The sequence below is a fragment of the Neopsephotus bourkii genome, unplaced genomic scaffold (assembly GCF_033783945.1).
Source record: "Neopsephotus bourkii isolate Nb327-2 ecotype Australia unplaced genomic scaffold, CSIRO-AGI_Nbou_v1 NB_1765, whole genome shotgun sequence".
Lineage (NCBI taxonomy): Eukaryota > Metazoa > Chordata > Aves > Psittaciformes > Psittacidae > Neopsephotus > Neopsephotus bourkii.
The window spans coordinates 1253423-1272931 of NW_026902239.1; the positions used below are offsets into that span (position 1 = coordinate 1253423).

Consider the following 19509-nt stretch of genomic DNA (forward strand, 5'->3'; position numbering starts at 1 on the left):
GCCTTGCAAGGAATGCTGTGTGCAGAATTAGTCTGAGGGGGTTAAAGCCTCAGGGCCTGAGTGCCGACAGGCGTGAGCTGCCCTGACCAGCTCCAGCTGTGGTCTCCACCCATGGGCCCTCCGCTTCAGGCCTGTCTCTTCAGCGAACCTCTGCTATACGTTTTGCGCTTGTCTCCACTCCTGCGTCAGACCCTGCTTTTCCTGAAGCAGAAGAGCCAGTCCCGTTGCCTTGGGAATGTGTAGGGGCACCCTGCGGGCAGCACCCACTGCTGGATGTGGTGGGATTGTGGCTGGCTGCTCAGCCTACCCTCAACTCATCTCTGAGCCTGTGCTTGCTGCTCCTGCCAGCCTGAACGCAGAGACGGAAGGTGAGGCTATGGGAAGGCTGAACAAGTGGAGCTTGTTTAGGGATGTTCTTAGCAGTTTTCCATGCCTAGGGATGAGAAGGAAAAGCACAATGAGGTGGAAGTGTGGTGATTAAGGCTGTGGTTAAATACTGGGGGAAAGCTGGTGGTAAGGCTGATGTCTTTCAAACTGGATATGTGATACTACGCATCTGTTGCTGCGGGTAGTTACAGTTCTCAGGTTATTTCTGAGCTTTCATTTAATTAAAGTTTTACCTGAAATGAAGGCCCAAATCATCCAAATATTCTTTGTTGAACGTAACTGTGCTCTACTAACAGTTACTTTGGCAATACAGCTGTAGAAGGTAATTAGACTTGACATACACAGGTGGAAATGTCTGAACCTATTTAACTAAGAAGGGCTGCTGTATTGTACATACAGTTTATCTGGTAGAGCCAGGAGTGAGACAGGAGATTGACTTCCAAGAAGAGCAGATTTTGAAATAACTTGGATGTAATTTTGAACTTTATCACTCCCATTTGGTTCTGTAATAGATTGAACTGGGATAACTAATTCAAATAATATTATCATTTTTAATCATTATCTGAGATCAGATTTCTAGTTATGAGGTTTGGTTTTGGTTTTTTTTTTTTCACAGATGCATTAAAAAAATTCTTTTAAACTTTTTCAAATTAATTGCTTTGTCATTCAAACCTGAAAACCATTTTGTTTCCAGGAAAAGACTGTTCATGATACAAGCAGAGTTTTTTGTGTGAGTCCTGGGGCCAATGAGATTAGTAAGATTTTCACATGCATAGTGCCAGAGAAAGAAATGATGTAGAACTCAAAGCCACTTCTCTTCCTGTGTGTGGCTTGAAGGCTGAGCATAGTTAGATGGTATCAATCAGCTTTTGTAGTCTTTTGTGCTCACTCTCTTTTTAATGTTAGAAAAAGGAGTAACTTTTCCTGATTGCTTCTTGCTGGTAACAAAACCAGACACCTGGGGAAAACTGCTGCAATATTAGAGATCTTTGTTGAGTGTATTTGCTTTTAGCTATTCTGAGGGTGCTCCTCTCTACATGAGTCAGTCTAATTTTGGTGTCCAAAGGAAGGAAAGGGGGTGGAGAACAGCCACCATTTTATTTTTTCTTCTTTAAGGAAAGATAAGTAGAGTGCTACTCATCTCTTAAAAGCAGTTTACTTCCACCTGTCTTTGATGGCTGCTGAAAAGGTAAGGGCATTGGTTTAATCTATTCTACATGACATTGCACAGGGGAATGCATTTTTACTTACTGGGATGTTGGTTTTTTTTAAACTGCAAAGAGTTCATGGGAAGACCATGACTGGAGCTTAAGTGTTTGTGTTGGGTTTGGGTTTTGTTTTTTTTTTTTTTTTGTGTGTTTGTTTGTTTGTTACTTTAAGTGCTGGCATGGGATGTTATTAAAATCACAAGACATAACTTTGGTAAAATATTATCAAAGAACTTTCAAGTAATTTGCATGTGTGCATGCAAGGATGTGAAAATTAAACTGCTGCAGCCAGGTAGTGCAAAGTAGCGCTTGTAATTTTCTTAACTAAGAATAAATGTATGTGATTGGCCTCTACAGAACAGAAAATAGACACAAATTACAGTAGGTTTTGTGATCATTTTTATCTATATCCTTAATCTGTGTCCTAGCTACCGATGTGCTGATACCTCCATCTTCTGGGTTAATGGATGTAAGTAGTCCAGTTATCTCAAGTCAATGAAGGCCATGAACTTAGAAGATCATCTTATTTATACTTATTTAATTGTAATTATTTTGCTAATGCTTAAGTATCTGAATGGAGATCAATAATACATTACATGCAAAATTACTTTGAGAAAAAGCTTGCTAAGTCGGGCATTTCTAAGTTCAAAAACTTAAACTACCCTTTGCAAACTTAAACTTGTCTAAGGCAGACCTTTTGATTGATGTTCAGTTATATAGCTGCATACTGTTTTAGCCTAATAGAAAAAAACATGTCCTTCTGCGGTTGCACTGTGTGTGTGCATCTCTCTCTCTCTTAAGGTGTCACCACACTGGTTGTCCCGTCTCCTTTACAATGGCTTTCAGACTTTGCATGATATTTTTAAAAAGCTACTGATCCATCTGCAAGGTGCCTGGCGCTGTTTTACTTTAAATACGTAACTTAAAATAACGTTTGAATAAAATATTTCATCTGAGCTTTGTGGGAGAAGTGTCATTGTATTTACTACAGAGGTTGCTGCTGCTTTTGGTTTCATGGTTTCAGCTTTGAGGTTAGCTGACTATGTAAAACAGCTTAGCTAGCTGGGTTCAGTGCGTAGATGTGAAGGGAGGGCATCTGTGAGGGTTTTTAATATTATTTTTTCCTGCCAAGGAGGATCATTGCTGAAAACACTTGTAGCAAGTGACCAACTGGTTTTAATGATGGTGCTTGCAGTACTACTGATGGGCTGCAGTAGAATGCCCTTCTGAAGAATTGTGCCCTGGCTAGGGCAGAAGCTGTATCTCCAGGGGGGAGTAGCTGTGTGCAGGGCAGAGTGGAAACAAGGGGGAGGCTCCAAGCTGTTCCTTTCCTCACACCATTTAAATTTGAGCAAGCTTGAATAGCTGAAAGAATAATAATATAAAAAATGTGCATCTCTAAATAAGATTCTATATGCCCTCAATATTTTTTATACAGTAAGATGTTATCTGAAACCCACTTCCCAAAATAGCCATGAAATGTGGAAAACTTTGTATTCTTTTATGAAGAAGAGACATGGTCCTCTTATAAAGCATTTGAAGGAGATATAAGAAGTATTCTGTGCTTACTTAACTGCAGAAGTTGCTCTTAGTAACTGTTTTACTGTGGCACGTTCTTAGTAACTTTGCAAAACATACATATATTTTCTTCAAAATCATTAGAGGGCTTTTATGGGAGCCACCTAATAATGACTATCACAAATTTGCTAGCTTGTACTGATGCTTCCGCAGGGTGTTTTGATGATGGTGTAGATATTCTAGCCTTTGGAAATTGTAGGAGTTCATAGAAAATGTATCTTGCCCTGTAATAAGTGTTTTGGTATCCTTCGTGCGGAGGTCACTGAGTTTGTGCTGACTGCTCTTTTAGGTTGTATTGACCTAGATTGAATGGAAGGCTCAAAACATGCTCATCAATCCTGGGAGGTATTTTTGAGATAAAAGATGAAAGCAGGTAAAGGACACAGGGGCCTTTGAAAATTACACATACTGCTTTAAGAAGTTGCTCAGGATTTTTAGCTTTCAACTGAGTAATTTCCTGTTAAACTGCAGTTAGTAAGGAAATAAAATATGATTCTGCCTATCTCTGTCTCTTTTGCTTGCACAGGAAGACAATCTTTTTTTTTTTTTCTTTGTTGACACTGCGTCTGTGAAACGCGTCGTTCTTTATAAATAGAAATTGTCACCTGCTTTTTTTTTCTTTTCTATTTTGTGGGAAATTAAATAGCTTGATTGGGGTAAGCTGTAAAGTAATTCCCAGCACTGACACAAACACATTGTCACTATATATCTGAAGTTTTGGTGCAGGCTGGGGGTTTTCCTTTGGTTTTTTGTTTGTTTGTTTGTTTGTGGTTTTTTAACTTAAAACTCGCAGTATTTTAACATAATGATCCAGGAATGCAGATAGTTGGTCAGATTCTCAGCTAAGGTCCATCACTGAAGCATCAGTAACTGCTTTGGGAAAGTGTTTCCCTTGCTTTCCTAGTCCGTAGACCTTCTGCCTAGAGCTTGACTGCATGTATTTCATACAGATTAAGTTTGAAACACCCAGTTTTTATGTATAAATCTTTAATATTTGCTGTACCGTGTTTTTGAATGCTCTTCCATGTCTTGTTATAGACACCGGACAGTAGTATTACAACTGAATAGGGGTGTGTAAGCTGAATTAGACTGAGTAATCATTTTCTTGCCCTACTTTGCTGTAAAATACATTAAAATTATTTCCTATTCTTTTGGAAGTTTTATGAAAGTGAAGATCACAGTATATATCCAAAATACAGTTGTGATTCTGTTTTAATTTTATACTTCTCGTTTATCTGTGCATCAACATCATCAGTTTGGAGCCAGAATTGTTAGTGTACTGAGCTGGAAATAGTATATATCTGAAGTCTTCAGTGTTTGTGTGTATTAAGAAAGATAAACATTTTTGGGTATTAAACTGTTTATTTAGACTTAACAGACTGAGGTTACTGGTAGGAGAGACCCTTAAAGGGTTTCTTTTGCTTTTTCCTATTAAACTTGATGTTTTATCTTTTCAGTAAGATGAGATTAGAAAGGGGCGTTTTGTCTCAACCAGCATGGCTTTTCCAGTTACGCAACCTGTAAACCTGTGTTCAAAACTAATTTAAGCTTCTTTATTGGTTGTTTTATATTTACTGAATAAAAAATGTGAAGGCTTATGTCTGAGTGTAAAGGGACAAATACAGTAAGACTGTCTGCAGAACAGGACTGTCTCAAAGCCTCTCCTGTATCAGAGTTAAGTGCGTAAAAGGTCTAAGTATAGCGAAGTGTGGTCTTCACATACTACCTAAAATGTCCTGAAGAGGTGAAAAGAGTGATAGCATGTTTGGGTTCTTTTGGTTTGTTTGTTTGTTTGTAGTTTTTTTTTCCTCCTGTAGGTCTGGAAATGCCAAACCTGCAAGACCAAATAAAAAAATCCTTCCATTCCTTTACACCATCTCTTGGTGAATTGTCCCTCCTTCTGGTGACATTTAAAGCCCAATCCTGAGCCTTGCTGCAAGCTCTCATCTCTTTTGGAACCACTCTCAGCCACAAAAGAGAAAAAGAAAACAAGAACTTACTTTGTGTGAAACAGACAAGCTGCTGTGACCTTGCTAATTGTTTACGTTCCCTGGGTAGCAGAAACACTTAAATGATGACTTGTGTGAAGACAGACATGGTTGTTTTTCTCTTCAGGGGTATGATACAGTGAACCATATCACCGAAAATGTTAACAGTGCAGGCACTTATAAACACTCAGACCACTCTGACTACTCTATAAAGTAGTATCCATCCTTCCAGGTGCTGTAGAACCATAGGACAGGAGTCTACAAAAGGAGTTGGGGAAAATGGCCTGTGAATTCAATCTAAACTTCCTTAAGCAACAGGAACGAGAAGCTGTTCTAGAAGTCCTGTACCGTGATCAGATGGTGAGAGAAACAGAGGAGAAAAGAATAAGGTATCTGATGTTCCCTTATTCCTGGATTTCTAGTTTTTGTTGGGTTTTTTTGGCTTGAGGGTTTTTTTTGTTTTGTTTTTGTTTTTTTTTCCTAAAAGGCACTCCTCTGCTGTCATCCCAAATGTATTCCTTTGTATGACTTGCTAGCTAATGCGTTTTTATTCTTTGGGAATACTAAGGGTTATTCCGAGCCTCTTACATTTACCATAATATACACTATTCTTCAGTAAAGATGAACAAATACTGTTCAGTGAATAATCTACTTAGAGAACTTATAGCCTTCAGAGAAAAACTAAAGGCAGCAACTGAACTTTCTATGAAAGCTAGCAGTGAAAATTTGTAAGTAGGTTATGGCTTTATGGCATTCTCATCATGTTCCTGTGCGTGCCTATATAGTCCTGATAACACAGAACATCTTCAGCTCTTTGGCTGCTTTATTTAACTGACATTGTGCCAAGACTGGAATTAAGAATCACTGGATACCTGCTCATTTTGCTGAATCCATCACTGCACTACGCTGTCTTGGAGATTGCTACTAGTGTCAATAGGTGTCATTGGTTAGGAAAAGGATGCTATTTGGTTATTTTGCACTGTGCAGATATCTTGGTTGTGAAGGCTAAGGGATAAATCCTCCAGCATTTAATTTGCTTTACTTGAGGGCTACAGCAAGGATTTCCTTGCAGCTTGTCTACTTTCTCACACTGCATCCTTGTGTAAAACAGGGTATTTGTGTTGCAAAGAGATTTTTAGTCTCTTAAGTGTAGAATCTTAAACTTTGCTTATAGCAAATGTTGATGTAAGTATTAGTGGACATTTGAAATGATTATGAAAAGTAAGTAAAGGGTTATAAAGAAAGTTGGAATTGGTCAGAAAATATCTTTCACCTGGTGATGATTTGTTAACTCTTTGCTAACAGTTAAGAATTTAGATCTTGGTTACTGGTATATGTAATGAAAGCAAAGTCAATGAAAGGGAGAGGCTTTGATACTTTGGTCTGATGTGGTTTTTAGTTAACTTTTAGATAGTGTATTTGTTATGAATATTTTTACTTGATAGAAGATTTTATTCTTGGATAACAATGGTAAAAAGAATCATCTAATGACAGGGAGCACTGTTCAGTCTCAGTTTTTGTATGTGAATACATAATCAGTTGCATACACAATTTCAATACCCTGCCCTGAGCATGCACAACTGACCTGAACAAAATCCCATTTGCACTAGACTATTACTTTATGCACAGTTGTGGTTGCATACAAAGTCACAATGTAGAATGCTGTGTGTAGATGCCTTCAGTAAGTGCTCAATTGAAGTCTTGGAGGCATATCTCCCACTGGTAATGATATTGCACAACCAGGCTATTAGATTGCAATTTACATGGGGGTTTTGGTCTATTTAATTTTGTAATCTTTTTGTTTGCCTTTCTTACCTGGGGGATTAGGAAACTGAAACTACAGTTGCAACAGCTTCGGTGGAAAGGGGCAAGAAATGCCAGCCATGAATACCAGGAGAGGTCTTGTGCTCGATGTCAGAAATTGCTTGGATTACTGACGAACAGAGGTGCAGTATGCAATGGGTGCAGTCATCGAGTGTGCTCTGAATGCCGTGTCTGCCTGAATCCCTGCCTTTGGAAATGCACTGTTTGTTATGCTCATGGGTAAGAAGTATTATTGGTTTGGATAAGTGCTGGTTTACACTGTTTACCTAGTGGATACATGGCTGGTTTATGTTTCTGTTGCTTTAAATAATTAATGAAACCAAGCCTCTGGTGGAATGAAAATGTTGGATGGAATCCTGGTAGCAGTGAAGTTGATGGGAATTTTGTGTTATACTTCATATAGTCAGGATTTTGCAAATGTTCTTGTATTTTGCAAAAAATGAATCCTCGGGGTAGGCCAGAAGTAGTACGACAAAGATGGTAACAGCAAAGCACAGGAACAGTTGTTAGCTTCTGAACAGCAGATAGATCTCCTTCCCCGACTCAATACTGAGCCAGTAGATCATAGCAAGTTGCTGAAGGGGTAACTAGTACGGTATACACAGGTAGTGATTTTTATTTTTTTTAATTTAATATTCCGCATTACTACTTACAAAGGTATATTTTAAATGCCTAAAATGCTTTAAAATCAAGCCACTGAAAGAGCAAACACCATCCTACCTGTAGTTTGTCTATCTTAACATAGAGTAAGGTTAGGTATAAAGTGGCAGACCCAGGGATTTTGTGACTGGATTTTGGATATTGCTGTAGCTCTCATGTTTAGAGGTTTTGCTTTCTTAAGGAGGCAAGCCCTGTGTAAATCTGTCTGCATGTTGTTGCCAATTTGAAGCAATTTTGTCAGGGAATGGTAATAAAGATGTGATTTTCATAGAAAAAATGAACTACTGGGTAGAGAAAAAGTTTAGTGGTACCTTCACTGATGAAATTTTTGCAGTGGGACTTCATCCTATAATAAGTGTCAGAAAATCCACAAGGAACAGAGACACTATATATGCCCTAAAAATTAGTAAGACATTTAGATGAGAATTTTGACCCTGAAAACTCCAGAGAATCCTTTCTTCAGTTAAAATTCTTTTTGTCTCTTTAATAATGGATTAATTCAGATTGCAGACTTCATCTAAGTCTGTTGGAGACGAAATGCAAGAGTCAAATCTGCTGCAGATTGGCTTTTGACAGAGCTATTTGGTCTGATATCATTTTATACTTGTTAATCATAGCTTTCCTGGTCCTCATGTCTGTGTATGACATTGGCAGCATTGATGTCGGTTTCCACAAAATGGAGAAAGATAGACCAGGAAGCCGTCGCACCATCAGGGTTGTGGAGCTTAATGCGCCTTGGTAGCCATCCAAAGTTCTGCTTGAGAGCACATCCTCCATTGTTGACTTTCCCTGCTCTTCAGACTAGACTGCAACTGTAAGCAGTCAGCACACCAGGCAGCGCAAGAACCTGGGCTCTGTTGTAACTTGCTTGTATAGACTAGAGTGGATCCAAGACTCCTGGCTTCAAAGTAACGCCTAGAGCAGTATGCATTGCTTTCCATGGGCAGTCCTACATAGGAAAAAGTGGGAGGAGGGGAAGGAGAGGAGGAACCCTTTGTTGGCGGACCCACAGCAAAATTGATCAACGGAGTGAGCAGTCATAAAATCTTAGCTTTGTGGTAGGATTAAAAAAGAAAAATTGTTGGATTGTTAAATAGCTACCAAACATATGAATAAATGCACTTTGGAAGATGTTGATTCAAATGCCTTTTGTTTGCTTTTCAGAGATGTGAAAGTAAAGGCTGGCGAATGGTTTTTTGAGGAACGAGCAAAGAAATATCCAGGTGAAGGTAATCACTGACCATGTCATGTGTAGTCCTCATCTTGATGAAACATTGAATGTAGTTTGCCACTGTATTTAATGTTTCTTCCACTTGGTGAGAGATTTGTCAGAAATTACCATGCAGTGCGTCTGTCTATGCACTAGATAAAGCACAAATACAAATTAGCAGAATGCATTTAAAAGTATCATTTATTTGGTATGACTAATAGGAATAAGAAAATTGTTGGCCATATCAATTTAAGTTAATGAGCGTCTAAGACTTCTGAGAAATACAATGACATGAAAAAAATACAGAAATGTTAAAATACGTGTGCAGGAAGGAAATGATCTTGCATCCATTGTTTGTCACAGTTAAAACTCCAGTTGTTTTCACTGAGACAGTTGTAAAGCTTGAAGTGGTGACAGAATGGAATAAAGAAAAACATGCATAGCTATAAATCATAGAATCGTAGAATAGTTAGGGTGGGAAAGGACCTTAAGATCAGGTAGTTCCAAACCCCCTGCCATGGGCAGGGACACCTCACACTAAACCATGCCACCCAAGGCTCTGTCCAACCTGGCCTTGAACACTGCTAGGGATGGACCTTTCACAACTTCCTTGGGCAACCCGTTCCAGTGCCTCATCACCCTTACAGTAAAGAACTTCTTTATATCCAATCTAAACTTCCCCTGTTTTCATTTTAACCCATTACCCTTATGCTATTACTACAGTGCCTGATGAAGAGTCCTTCCCCAGCATCCTTAGAGGCCCCCTTCAGATACTGGAAGGCTGCTATGAGGTCTCCATGCAGCCTTCTCTTCTCCAGGCTGAACAGCCCCAACTTTCTCAGGCTATCTTCATACGGGAGGTGCTCCAGTCCCCTGATCATTCTCGTGGCCCTCCTCTGGACTTGTTCCAACAGATCCATGTCCTTTTTATGTTGAGAACAGCAGAACTGTACACACTACTCCAAGTGAGGTCTCACAACTGTTCCTTTACTTTCAGCCAGCTGTGCCACTGCCTTGTGTTCAGTCTTTTCGGTGCAATTACAAATACAAAGCTCTAAAAGAAATTACAGAGGATGTGGATGGGTTGCTCTATGGGGAATGTGTTTTGCCAGCCAGTGGGTTGTTGGTCTTCGGTTTCACCTACAATGACTAGTGAGGTGGAGAGGATTTCCTTCCTTCTTCCCCTCAGATAGGCACCTATTTCACTTTGTGCTAGACTGTAGCTAAGTGTTGAAGTTTTACTTCCAGTATCTGCATATAGATACCTATATATAAATATATCTATATTTTGTCCAGTATCTGCACATATAGATTAAAGAGTGGCTGGTAGATAGGAAGGCACTGAAACGTCTCTTGGAAAACTTGAATAGGAAGAAGTTTATAAATGGAGGAATGTAGTCAGGAAAATTTTGGGTAGTAGGTATTCACAAAAGACAATAGGTAGCATATTAAGAAACTGAACTACAGTTCCTTCAACAATTCATTTAAAATTTGAAAGATTTCATGGAATTCAATACTAGTTAACATGATTTCTGATTTTTAAAATGTTAGTTTTAACAGTCTCTTATTGGAAAATGCTGAGTTGCTCTCAGAAACAGAACCTGATACTGCAAGGTACTGACTGTCCCTCTTTCCAGTAAAATGAGTGAGTTATCACCTTGCATTATCAAAACTTTGTGGGTGCTTGAAGCATTTTGCTTAGTTAGTTGAATAGTAATACTGTTGAAGTCACAAAAATCTAAGGACATGCGGAAGATAAGCTTCCAGGGAGAAATATGTTTTGTTTAGTTCCTTTGATTAGACCAACTAATATAATTAAAGGTATTAAAACCATCAAACTTTGAAACAGCAGCCGTTGTAATTATGTGTCCTTCAAGCCTGGAGAGACAGTGCCCTCTTTCGGTTTGAAAATATAACACAAGTGGAATAGTCACTGGAAAAGAAGTTTAACTGAAAAAATACATGTTACGGTAAAGTTTTTCTCATGTAAAAAATTATATCAGTATACTTTTTATTAATTTTGTGTAGCTTCTACCTAAAGAATAAAAATACTTTCATCAAAGTGATTGCCTTTCCTGAATAATGAATTAAAAATCCAAGAAATCTAACTTAATTCTGCAATAAATCATGATATCAAATATTACTTATTAATAACAGAGCATTAAGTCTGGAGCTCTGATTGAAGTTTGGAACATCAATAAGTTGATGTAAGTTGAAGTAAGCAATATGTTATGATTAATGTCTTCACCAATGCACGGATCGCATGTTGTTTTCTATTGTATTAAGAATGAATAGCGATTAAAGCCACCCCAGATATTTTCAGTTGGCCATTTGTTGCACGCATTTAGCTCTTCTTCCGGTTTTGCAGTCACTCAGGAGCTACATTTATATGAGTCTTCATTGTTTCTGCCTGATGGAGTGCTTGCTCCCTTTGTGTTCACCTGAGGAATGTGACATGGTTGCTATTTCCCCACAGGGGTTGGCCTTCACAAAGAGTTGTGAGCTAGTCATGTGTTTTCATGATTGTTCAAGGTCTCTGTTGGGGAAAGTGAAAATAATTTTTTGTAGAGATGCAGGAGATTACCATGTGCCTACTCTTGTACACGTTTTCAAGCTTTCCATAGTGTTTGAGTGTTATGGTTGAAGTGTCTTTTGGTGCAGTAGGCACTACCTGCCTCCTGGACCTCAGGAGGCTGAGAGCACTCTAACGTGTAGGAATGGGCCTGTTAGCACCTGTACGTCAGCTGAGGCTGTCCTCAGCATTTGTGAAGAGCTGGTCTGAACATGTCGCCTGTGAAAGGTGAGGGTGAAATTGTGATGCCGTTTGTGATACAGGAGAAACTTGCATGTTGCTTGGCATGTATGCTGGTATGTCAGGCGAGGCGTAATTTTTTACTCCTGACTTGCATGTGCATGAGCTCCTGTAGATACATGCCAGCTCCTGAAAGGCACTGATTTTAAAAAAGTATCATATAGATGTAGTAACTTCTGCTGTTGCTAAGTGACCTCTGTGTGGGTTTTTAGTCTGTTTTTCTCCTTTGCAGGCAGACACGAAACAGTTGGTGCGAAGCTCTTGAAATCTTATCAGAAACTGAGGTAAGACTCATAAAAGGACAAATGGTCCTAGGACACTGAGAATTTGTATAGGTGATATATTGTATGTTACAAACTAACCAACAGTTTGTTTTTATCATGAAAAACAGATTTCAATACTTTTGGCATACAAATAAAAATCATAGAAAAATGATACTTTTATCTGTCAGCAATACGTAAGAAGGGAGTAAGTATGTTTAGAGTAATATGTATCTTATTTAGTTGAAGGGACATGTTGTTTTTGTCATATCTGCTTAAATTTTTACATAGCTGCTTACACCATTAGCATTCAAATTTACACACTATGAGCAGAGATTAAAATTATTTATGAGGTATAATAGCAACAGCATCATTTTTTACTCAATGGGAGATACTGATAACTTTAGAATAAATAGTAGACAAGTAGCTCTCTGTTCAGTAAAATGCATCTTACTGAACAAAGTTTAAAACAAGTAACAAATCCAGTTTACACTGAATAAATACTTTGACTAGAGGCCTAAGCATAACCATATGTAAGTTATTACTAGTGATATATAATGAAATAAGTCTACTTAAACAATATTGCATAAAAGAAACCCTCTTCCTTAAAAAGAAGTTAAATAAGATACAAAGAGATGGCCTCAGTTTTATGGTAATTAACCGGTGAGGCATAGCTGCATGAGACAGAATCTTGTAGGTAGCTAGATGTGATCCTAACTAGGACTGCATAGGACTTGCTTTTATCTAGGTGTGGTGAAAGGCAAACGGCAAACAAGAAAGAAGTTCACTAGCTGCCTTTAGGGTCTGTGATTGTGCTGTGGTAGCAGAATCAGTAAGATGACAGTCAGTTTTTTCACTGGCTGAAGCTATTTACAGCAATTGAAATGTCTGGAATGCTGTAAAAGGGGCTTTAATAGCTTTGGGCCCAGGCAAGGAGGCATCCTTTTAGTATGCTAAATAAAGATGACTGTTTTCTGAAAACATCTCTGAAACAGGGATGGGGCGTGTTACACAGAAATTGTGTTTTAACACTCAGGACACAGATTGTGATAACGTCAACCATGTAGAAGTCTAGAAAGCCTGTCCTAAATCAGGTCTTCCTGATTGTTTTAACTCAGTAATTCTGCCTAGAGCAGCCCAAGATTAAAAAGTCAGAAAGGTAGTCATAATTGTTACAAACAAGCAGTCATCAACCTGTGATGCAACTGTTAAAGACACAGGATCTCAACTCAGATCTTTAAATTGCAGGAAAGGCAGATAGTAAAGATACTGTGCATGAATATGATTAATTTATCCATCTATTAGTATAATGTATTAATTGTTGCACTGTTTATTTCTTAAATTTCTAGTAAAATTTCTGTTATACCTCCAACTCCACCTCCTTTCACCGAATCCACAGCAGGAAGTAACGTGATGGTAAATGTATGTATCTGCAAAATATACATATATATCCACCTGTCAAGGTGCCATTCATGTGAACAGGCCAGCCACAGAAATGCAGGAAATAGCAAATACTGCAGCATGATATTGCAATATAAATGCTGCCTGATGTTCCTTTGTAAGATTTGTTTATTTTTTTTTTTACATGCTGTATTGGTAGTAGGAGAGAGAGGTCAGAGGCTGTCATGAGGGAAGTTTTCAGTGAGTTTTCAGTTTTGAGGGAAGTGATTAACCACATTACTTGGCACTGGGATACTGCGCCTGGTTTTTGGTGCCTCATTGCAGGAAGGCTGTAGCTCCTGAGCTTACCTCTATCCTGAAGAATCTCATGATCCTATGGTGATATTCAGTAGTTATTTATAAAGCTATCATTCCATGTGTTACTTTCATTACTGGTGAAACACAGTAAATTTAATGGTTGCCTTTGCATTACAATTTCTAATGGACAAACTAGTAGGACATGGCTCAGAACTCATAGAAATCACACTGAATTACTATTTCAGTTAATTTTGGACTGGGTCCTCAGGCCCTGGTTTGAAGCCCATTGCAAATCTGTAAACATTCTAATATGTGCTTACCTGGAGCTTGATGAAAGTTCTGATTCAGAGGCACAGGAACATCTGTAATAGATAGGACTTTCCTACTTAGTATTAAATACATTACAACAAACTGGTGATGTAAATAGTTGTATGTAAGAAATTGCTGTGTAATCTGCCTACAGAGGAGTTCCACTTCTACATCAGAGTATGGAACTGAAAAGATTATTTTCCATCTTCATACGTTAGAATGACAGTCTTCAACCATGTTAACATATGTCCTCAGATGTATTTGTCTACAGAAGTGAGCAAAGGGCTGCAGCCTTACCATCTGGTTGGTATATGGTCTGTAGATAAGTGATCATGGAAATTTTAAAACATCAAATATTTTGTGGTTTCTCACTTTTGGCATCCATCTCCCATTTGTAGGAACTCGGTCAGTCTAAAAGTTTTAACAAATCTGTGGAAAACTTGTTTCTGTCTCTCACAACACATATAAAAAGTAAGTAACTTCCATTGCTTTATTGTTCTAGGGTAACATAGTGAAATGTTTTTTGGTCCAAACTGTTGCCAAAAAAAATAGTTATTAAAAAAGGGTATTGAGAAGTGGCTGAAATGACTAATGCCAAGACTGAGCCAACCTGTAAAATAATACAGCAAGTATAGCTCTCCTTTAGTGTTTTGCTAATTGTTTAACAAGCTGATGATACTAACCCAGAATGCCTTATGCAGATGTGAAAAGACTGTATAATGTCATTTTTCAGTTTACTGGGTGTTCAGATGCAGCATTTTTAATTCACATTAGTACAGTGTAATAACCACTTTCTATTATAGTTATATTCATATTGTATCTTTGACTTGAACCCCAACTGACCCTGTCAAAGAATCTATCATGTAATGGAAGTAGAGTTTAATATTTTCATTCATTGGCAGTTTTCAAGAGGGCTTCATTCCTCTTTCTCAGTCTGTCTAGTTGTGTGCTTTTGTCCAGTTCATACTTTTAAGACCCAGCCAGTCCTAACAACTCTTCTTTCATTCTAATACTTCTCATTCCTTCCATTCACTTATGCTACCTGCTATTCTTGAGGGTACAGACCGGGTATGCACCTCTGAGGCTAACTACAGCCAGCCTCTGTGAAGAACAAAGGCATCAGTGACCAAAGGAAAACAACTTCTGAGCCTTATGAAGATTACAGGGGCTTGCAGATTTGCATATATTTGAACAAACCTTACTGTTTTCTTACAAACTTAATCTTACACAACCCCAAATGTGGGATTAGACCTGAATAAATTTGGCTTTAGCACCTTTCAGCCTTTGCCTCTAACTCTTGTCCTAGCTTTTGGTTGGTCTTTCCTCTGACTTTTTCCACCCATCCTAAAGGCCTGGTCTTTAACTAAACAAATTCAATGTTGTCCATGTGAACACATATTAAAGCTATGCAGAGACTCAAGGGCTGCCTCTTCTGAACAGAAGCGTAGTGTAGGGTGGCATAGGATGTTTCACTGCTGGAAGCAGATAGCTGAGGTAGCACAGAATTGGATAAAAAGTAATTAATTCTGAATTCTGTTAGTCTAAAGCCAAGTCATTCCCCACAGTTACTGGTGAAGACTGTCAGGACTGCAGCAAGCTAATTTAATAGTTCACTGCTGCCAAAAGAAAGGTCCTGCTTCCCCTGCCCCCCTATCTAGCTTCCCTGCTTCTGGTTGTATGCAGCCATCACTTAAATTAGCATCAGTGTTTCTGGACCCTTCTGGAAACTGATTTAGTTAATTAAAACAGGAGAACATTAGCCCAGACAAAGCATGTAGGTGCTTTTCTGCTGGTTTATTGAGTTGAATAGGTTCAGGGTAGGTTATATATGTTGGAGCTTGCTGGGCTACATGGCCAGGGGCTGAGTATGGAAGAGCAGTGGTTGCAGAGGTAAAAATGGCAGCAAGTTGTTAGCTCAGTTCAGCTGTATGTGGAACCCCACCCAGGTGCTATCATCCTCTTAAGGTAGAACCTTTTAATTTGTAAGGAAATAACTGGCTGTTGCAATCACTGAAGTCAATAATTAAATCTATAGAAAGTTTTACAGAGGGAAAGGCTAGGGGCTTCTTGGCTTAAGAAAACAGCTCTTTCGGACAGTGTGGCCTCTTAATGCAACCTGGTAATGTGCTGAGAAACACTTTTGGTCACAAGTGTATGAAGTTAGTACTCTACCTTATCTAGATAAAAAATGTCGTAGTTTGAAGAGGTATTTAATACATCCAGCTCTTGTGTATTCCAGTAAATAAACCTGGAGACCTTCATTATGCCTCTGATTCTGGAGGCTAAGTATGTGCACGTCTGAGAGCAGCATGAACAAAGGACTATCACGTGCAGCACAATGCTGCCTTGTACAGTCTGCTCTCTATGCTGTTACCTCCTGTTCCAGGATGGTTTGGCAGCAACAGGAGGTTATAATCCAGTGGCTGCCATTTGGAGAATATAAAACGAGGTGCTGGTTCTAGTTTTATTTGCAGTGCAAAATCACCCTTGGCACTAGAGATGGTGTCCGTGTTACTGATATTTGGGTAGAGAAGCTGAAGTAGGAATAGATATGAAAGCTGAACAATCTTTTTTTTCTTTGTTTTTTTTTCCACAGTAACCTGTTCTTCAACCTCCTCATTCTAGCAGAGTGTGAGGCAAGCTTGTGTTTCTGCTTCTCCTGCTGGTCAAGCTACTCAGATTGTATCTACTCCATTAGATCTCTCACTCCAGTTCTTTTTATGATCTCTGATTTCAGTGTGTATTTTAAAAACCTGGTTTCGTTTACAGTCAGAAATGACTTAATTGAGCCTGCCTGTATATGTCATGTGATGCCTTAATAGGGTGCATAGAGTACAGTAAACAGCTGAGGACTGATTGCTGCTAAGAACAAAACTAATTCAAAGTGGCTTTAAGAATCACACTTAAGAGTGCATTTTTATTTTTTTTTTTTAATACTGTAATGACCTGTTGTCTATTGTCTGAGGCTCCTCCACAGAGGCTCATGTTGTGAGAGAAATATTTATTTCTTCGCTATGAATTAAACATATGATAGCTATTTAATGTACATCTTGTAAGTTATTAATTCATCATGAGGGACTGTCTGAGGCTTGCAATACAAAGTGTCTGCTGCTAAGCCTGCTAGTTTTCAACTTCAGATGCAGCTGAGTGCTGCTCTCCTCTTTATGTGAAGTTCTGACTGTACCCTGAGGAGTACGAAGCAAAACGTACTGCACTAAATGTCTAACTGTCCTTTAGATTTATTTGACAATAAACTAGATGTTACTGAAGTGCTTATTCAATAAGCTAAGTATGGACATAAACTTATCCATATGAGTAATGTTATTGAAGTCATTGAGGGCTACTCATGTTCTTAAAATTATATGTGATTTGGTACCTGAGTGTGTAATGGCTCTCCTTTCATCTGTATTTCTGATACATTTTTAAATACTTTCCAATATGCTCTGCTTTCTAATTTCCATTGTCATGTTGCTTTATGTTGGTAGTGATCTTGCTTTTACTCTGAACCAAACCAAACTGCTTTGCAAATGAAACCATATGAAGAGACTGTAGTAGCTACTTCTGCATGGAAACTGTATTTGATAGCATACAACAATTCCTTGCAGTAGCTACAATTATAGGAAGCAAGGAGTATAATCTCCAGTTGAAACAGCAGGAAAGATTTAGGTGGAAAAAATATCATTATACAAAATGGGACAAGCACTTGCTTTCCCATCTGTTTTTTACTCTTAGGAGATCAATACTAAAACTGCAGGATGAAAGTTTGAAAGCTACAGAATTAGCCTATAAATCTACAGGGTTGGTTGCAATGTTTGTTATAGTGACTCCCCTTTTCATTTTCACTTCAGAAATCTCGAAGTCCCAGAATGATATGGCTGACAGATGTCTCCTAACCACAGATCATGGGCAGAGTTTAAGAAGGAATCAAAGAAGGAGCCAGTCTGACACTGCCATCAACATTACAAGCAGGGTACCTGTTATTATTACACAGTCTCTAACTGTAAGGGCTGTTTCAGGAATGGAATATATTTGTAAGAATAATGACTTACACATTGGAATTTTACATTCATTATACGAGCAGGGCTCAGCTGTTGTTCACTGACCATGGCCAGAACTCTGATTCTTCACAAGGTTTTTGACTAAGTCTGAGCACTTGATCTCAGCCCACAACTGAAAGGTCAGACTGAGATTTTTACAAAGACTCTCACACAGGGAGAGAGTGGGTCATTTCACTCCCAGTTGCTCACAGTCTCTCCTGAAGCTGATGGGTGTCTGCTCTGTGTGATTGTTGGACTGCTGGGAGGTGCTCTGTCTTTTGTCCTCTTCCTGCCCCTCTTTGCTGCTGCCAAGCTATGACCATCCAAAACCCATCCTGACAATTCCTGAGCCCTTTTTAATTTGGCAAGGAGAAAATGTTGCCTGCTGTTAGTTGTTGGGCAATTCTCCTTTTCCTTTTGCTTTGGTTACAGTCTCTAGCTGTCAGTGTTTTCTTGAGAAGTTTGAGAAAAGTCCAGTCATCTGTTTTTCCACAAATCGTGCAGGGCTGAAGATGGTGTCACATATCTGCTTTAAAGTTACACTGAAGATTTTGTGTTGTGCACTTCTACCTCTCAGGTGACCAAATTTTGGCCATACTCAATTATCTACATAGTGGGTACTTGCTGAATTGCCTTTTCATCTGAATGAGGTAAATGTGGTCTACTAAGTGCCTGGATTAGATGCTGAGAAAAGCTTTTGCTTTGGGCCAGACCTCGTGGTAAATACTCCTCACAGCTCCCTTCATGCACACTTTTCATTTTCCTCTGAGGTGTTAGGTGTTGATAAATGGAAGAGACAGGATGCCGGACCGCATGGACTGGTGGTTTGAATTGGCCCAACAAAGGTCTGTGAACTCTCTGAAATTAGTTCTGGTATTTTTGTATGCAATTATATTGTAAACAAAACTGGCAACAGTTGTTAAGTACTGGAGTGCTGCTTTCATTGTGGCAAACCACATTTCATTGTGGCTTTATTCCGCTGGCAGAGCACCATTTTTTTTTTAATGCAGCAAGAAACATTGCAGTTGGAAATAATATGGACTTAAACTATGTTGCATTGCATGCTGATCACACGCAGCCTGTCATGTTGATGAATATGGATTCTTCGTCATGAATTGGATTCATGACACGTCATGAACTGGATTTGTCATGAATTGGATTCAATATGAATTCTCTGTCATGAAGATGAATATGGATTCTTTGGCTTGATAAATGTACTAGTAGGAAATTACAGATTATTTGTGTGGCTTTTTTAATTGCTTAAAGACTTGGTACTCAATTTATGTCCACCTTTGTGTTACAGAATTTGAAAGATAGATTTCAATGGGCTTTGTGTGTCAGAGCACTATTTCTCTGAGTCATGGAGCTTTTGTCTCATTCAAACCAGTTAGACTATATTTATGCTAGAGTTTTAGTTTTACTAGAATTAATGTTGATCTTTTTTTCTTGTAAATGCCATCTTTTTCATTTAGAGATTTGGGTTTTTTAATATTAAGGAAATTTTACTCAGCTCTCCCTGCACTTATCTGATGGCTTTT

At 38.6% G+C, this 19509-nt stretch overlaps 2 protein-coding genes across 5 annotated transcripts in view; one reads left to right on the top strand and one right to left on the bottom strand.

The window, feature by feature from the left end:
* Nucleotides 1-19509, bottom strand: part of ZC2HC1B (zinc finger C2HC-type containing 1B) — a gene marked incomplete at its 5' end in the record, with an annotated part of 264177 nt that overhangs the window by 27671 nt on the left and 216997 nt on the right. The window lies entirely within an intron of this gene.
* Nucleotides 1430-19509, top strand: part of SYTL3 (synaptotagmin like 3) — a 33592-nt gene continuing 15512 nt past the window's right edge. Inside the window, exons 1-8 of one of the 4 annotated variants that reach the window (XM_061378238.1) lie at nucleotides 1430-1576; nucleotides 5394-5550; nucleotides 6989-7204; nucleotides 8810-8874; nucleotides 11900-11951; nucleotides 13277-13343; nucleotides 14333-14405; nucleotides 17783-17904. In XM_061378238.1, coding sequence (XP_061234222.1) covers nucleotides 5441-5550; nucleotides 6989-7204; nucleotides 8810-8874; nucleotides 11900-11951; nucleotides 13277-13343; nucleotides 14333-14405; nucleotides 17783-17904 — 705 coding nt within the window. In that variant the 5' untranslated portion in view covers nucleotides 1430-1576; nucleotides 5394-5440. Of the gene's footprint in view, nucleotides 1577-5373; nucleotides 5551-6988; nucleotides 7205-8809; nucleotides 8875-11899; nucleotides 11952-13276; nucleotides 13344-14332; nucleotides 14406-17782; nucleotides 17905-19509 lie in introns of those variants that run through there. The other 3 variants (XM_061378237.1, XM_061378240.1, XM_061378239.1) reach the window with 3 other exon arrangements.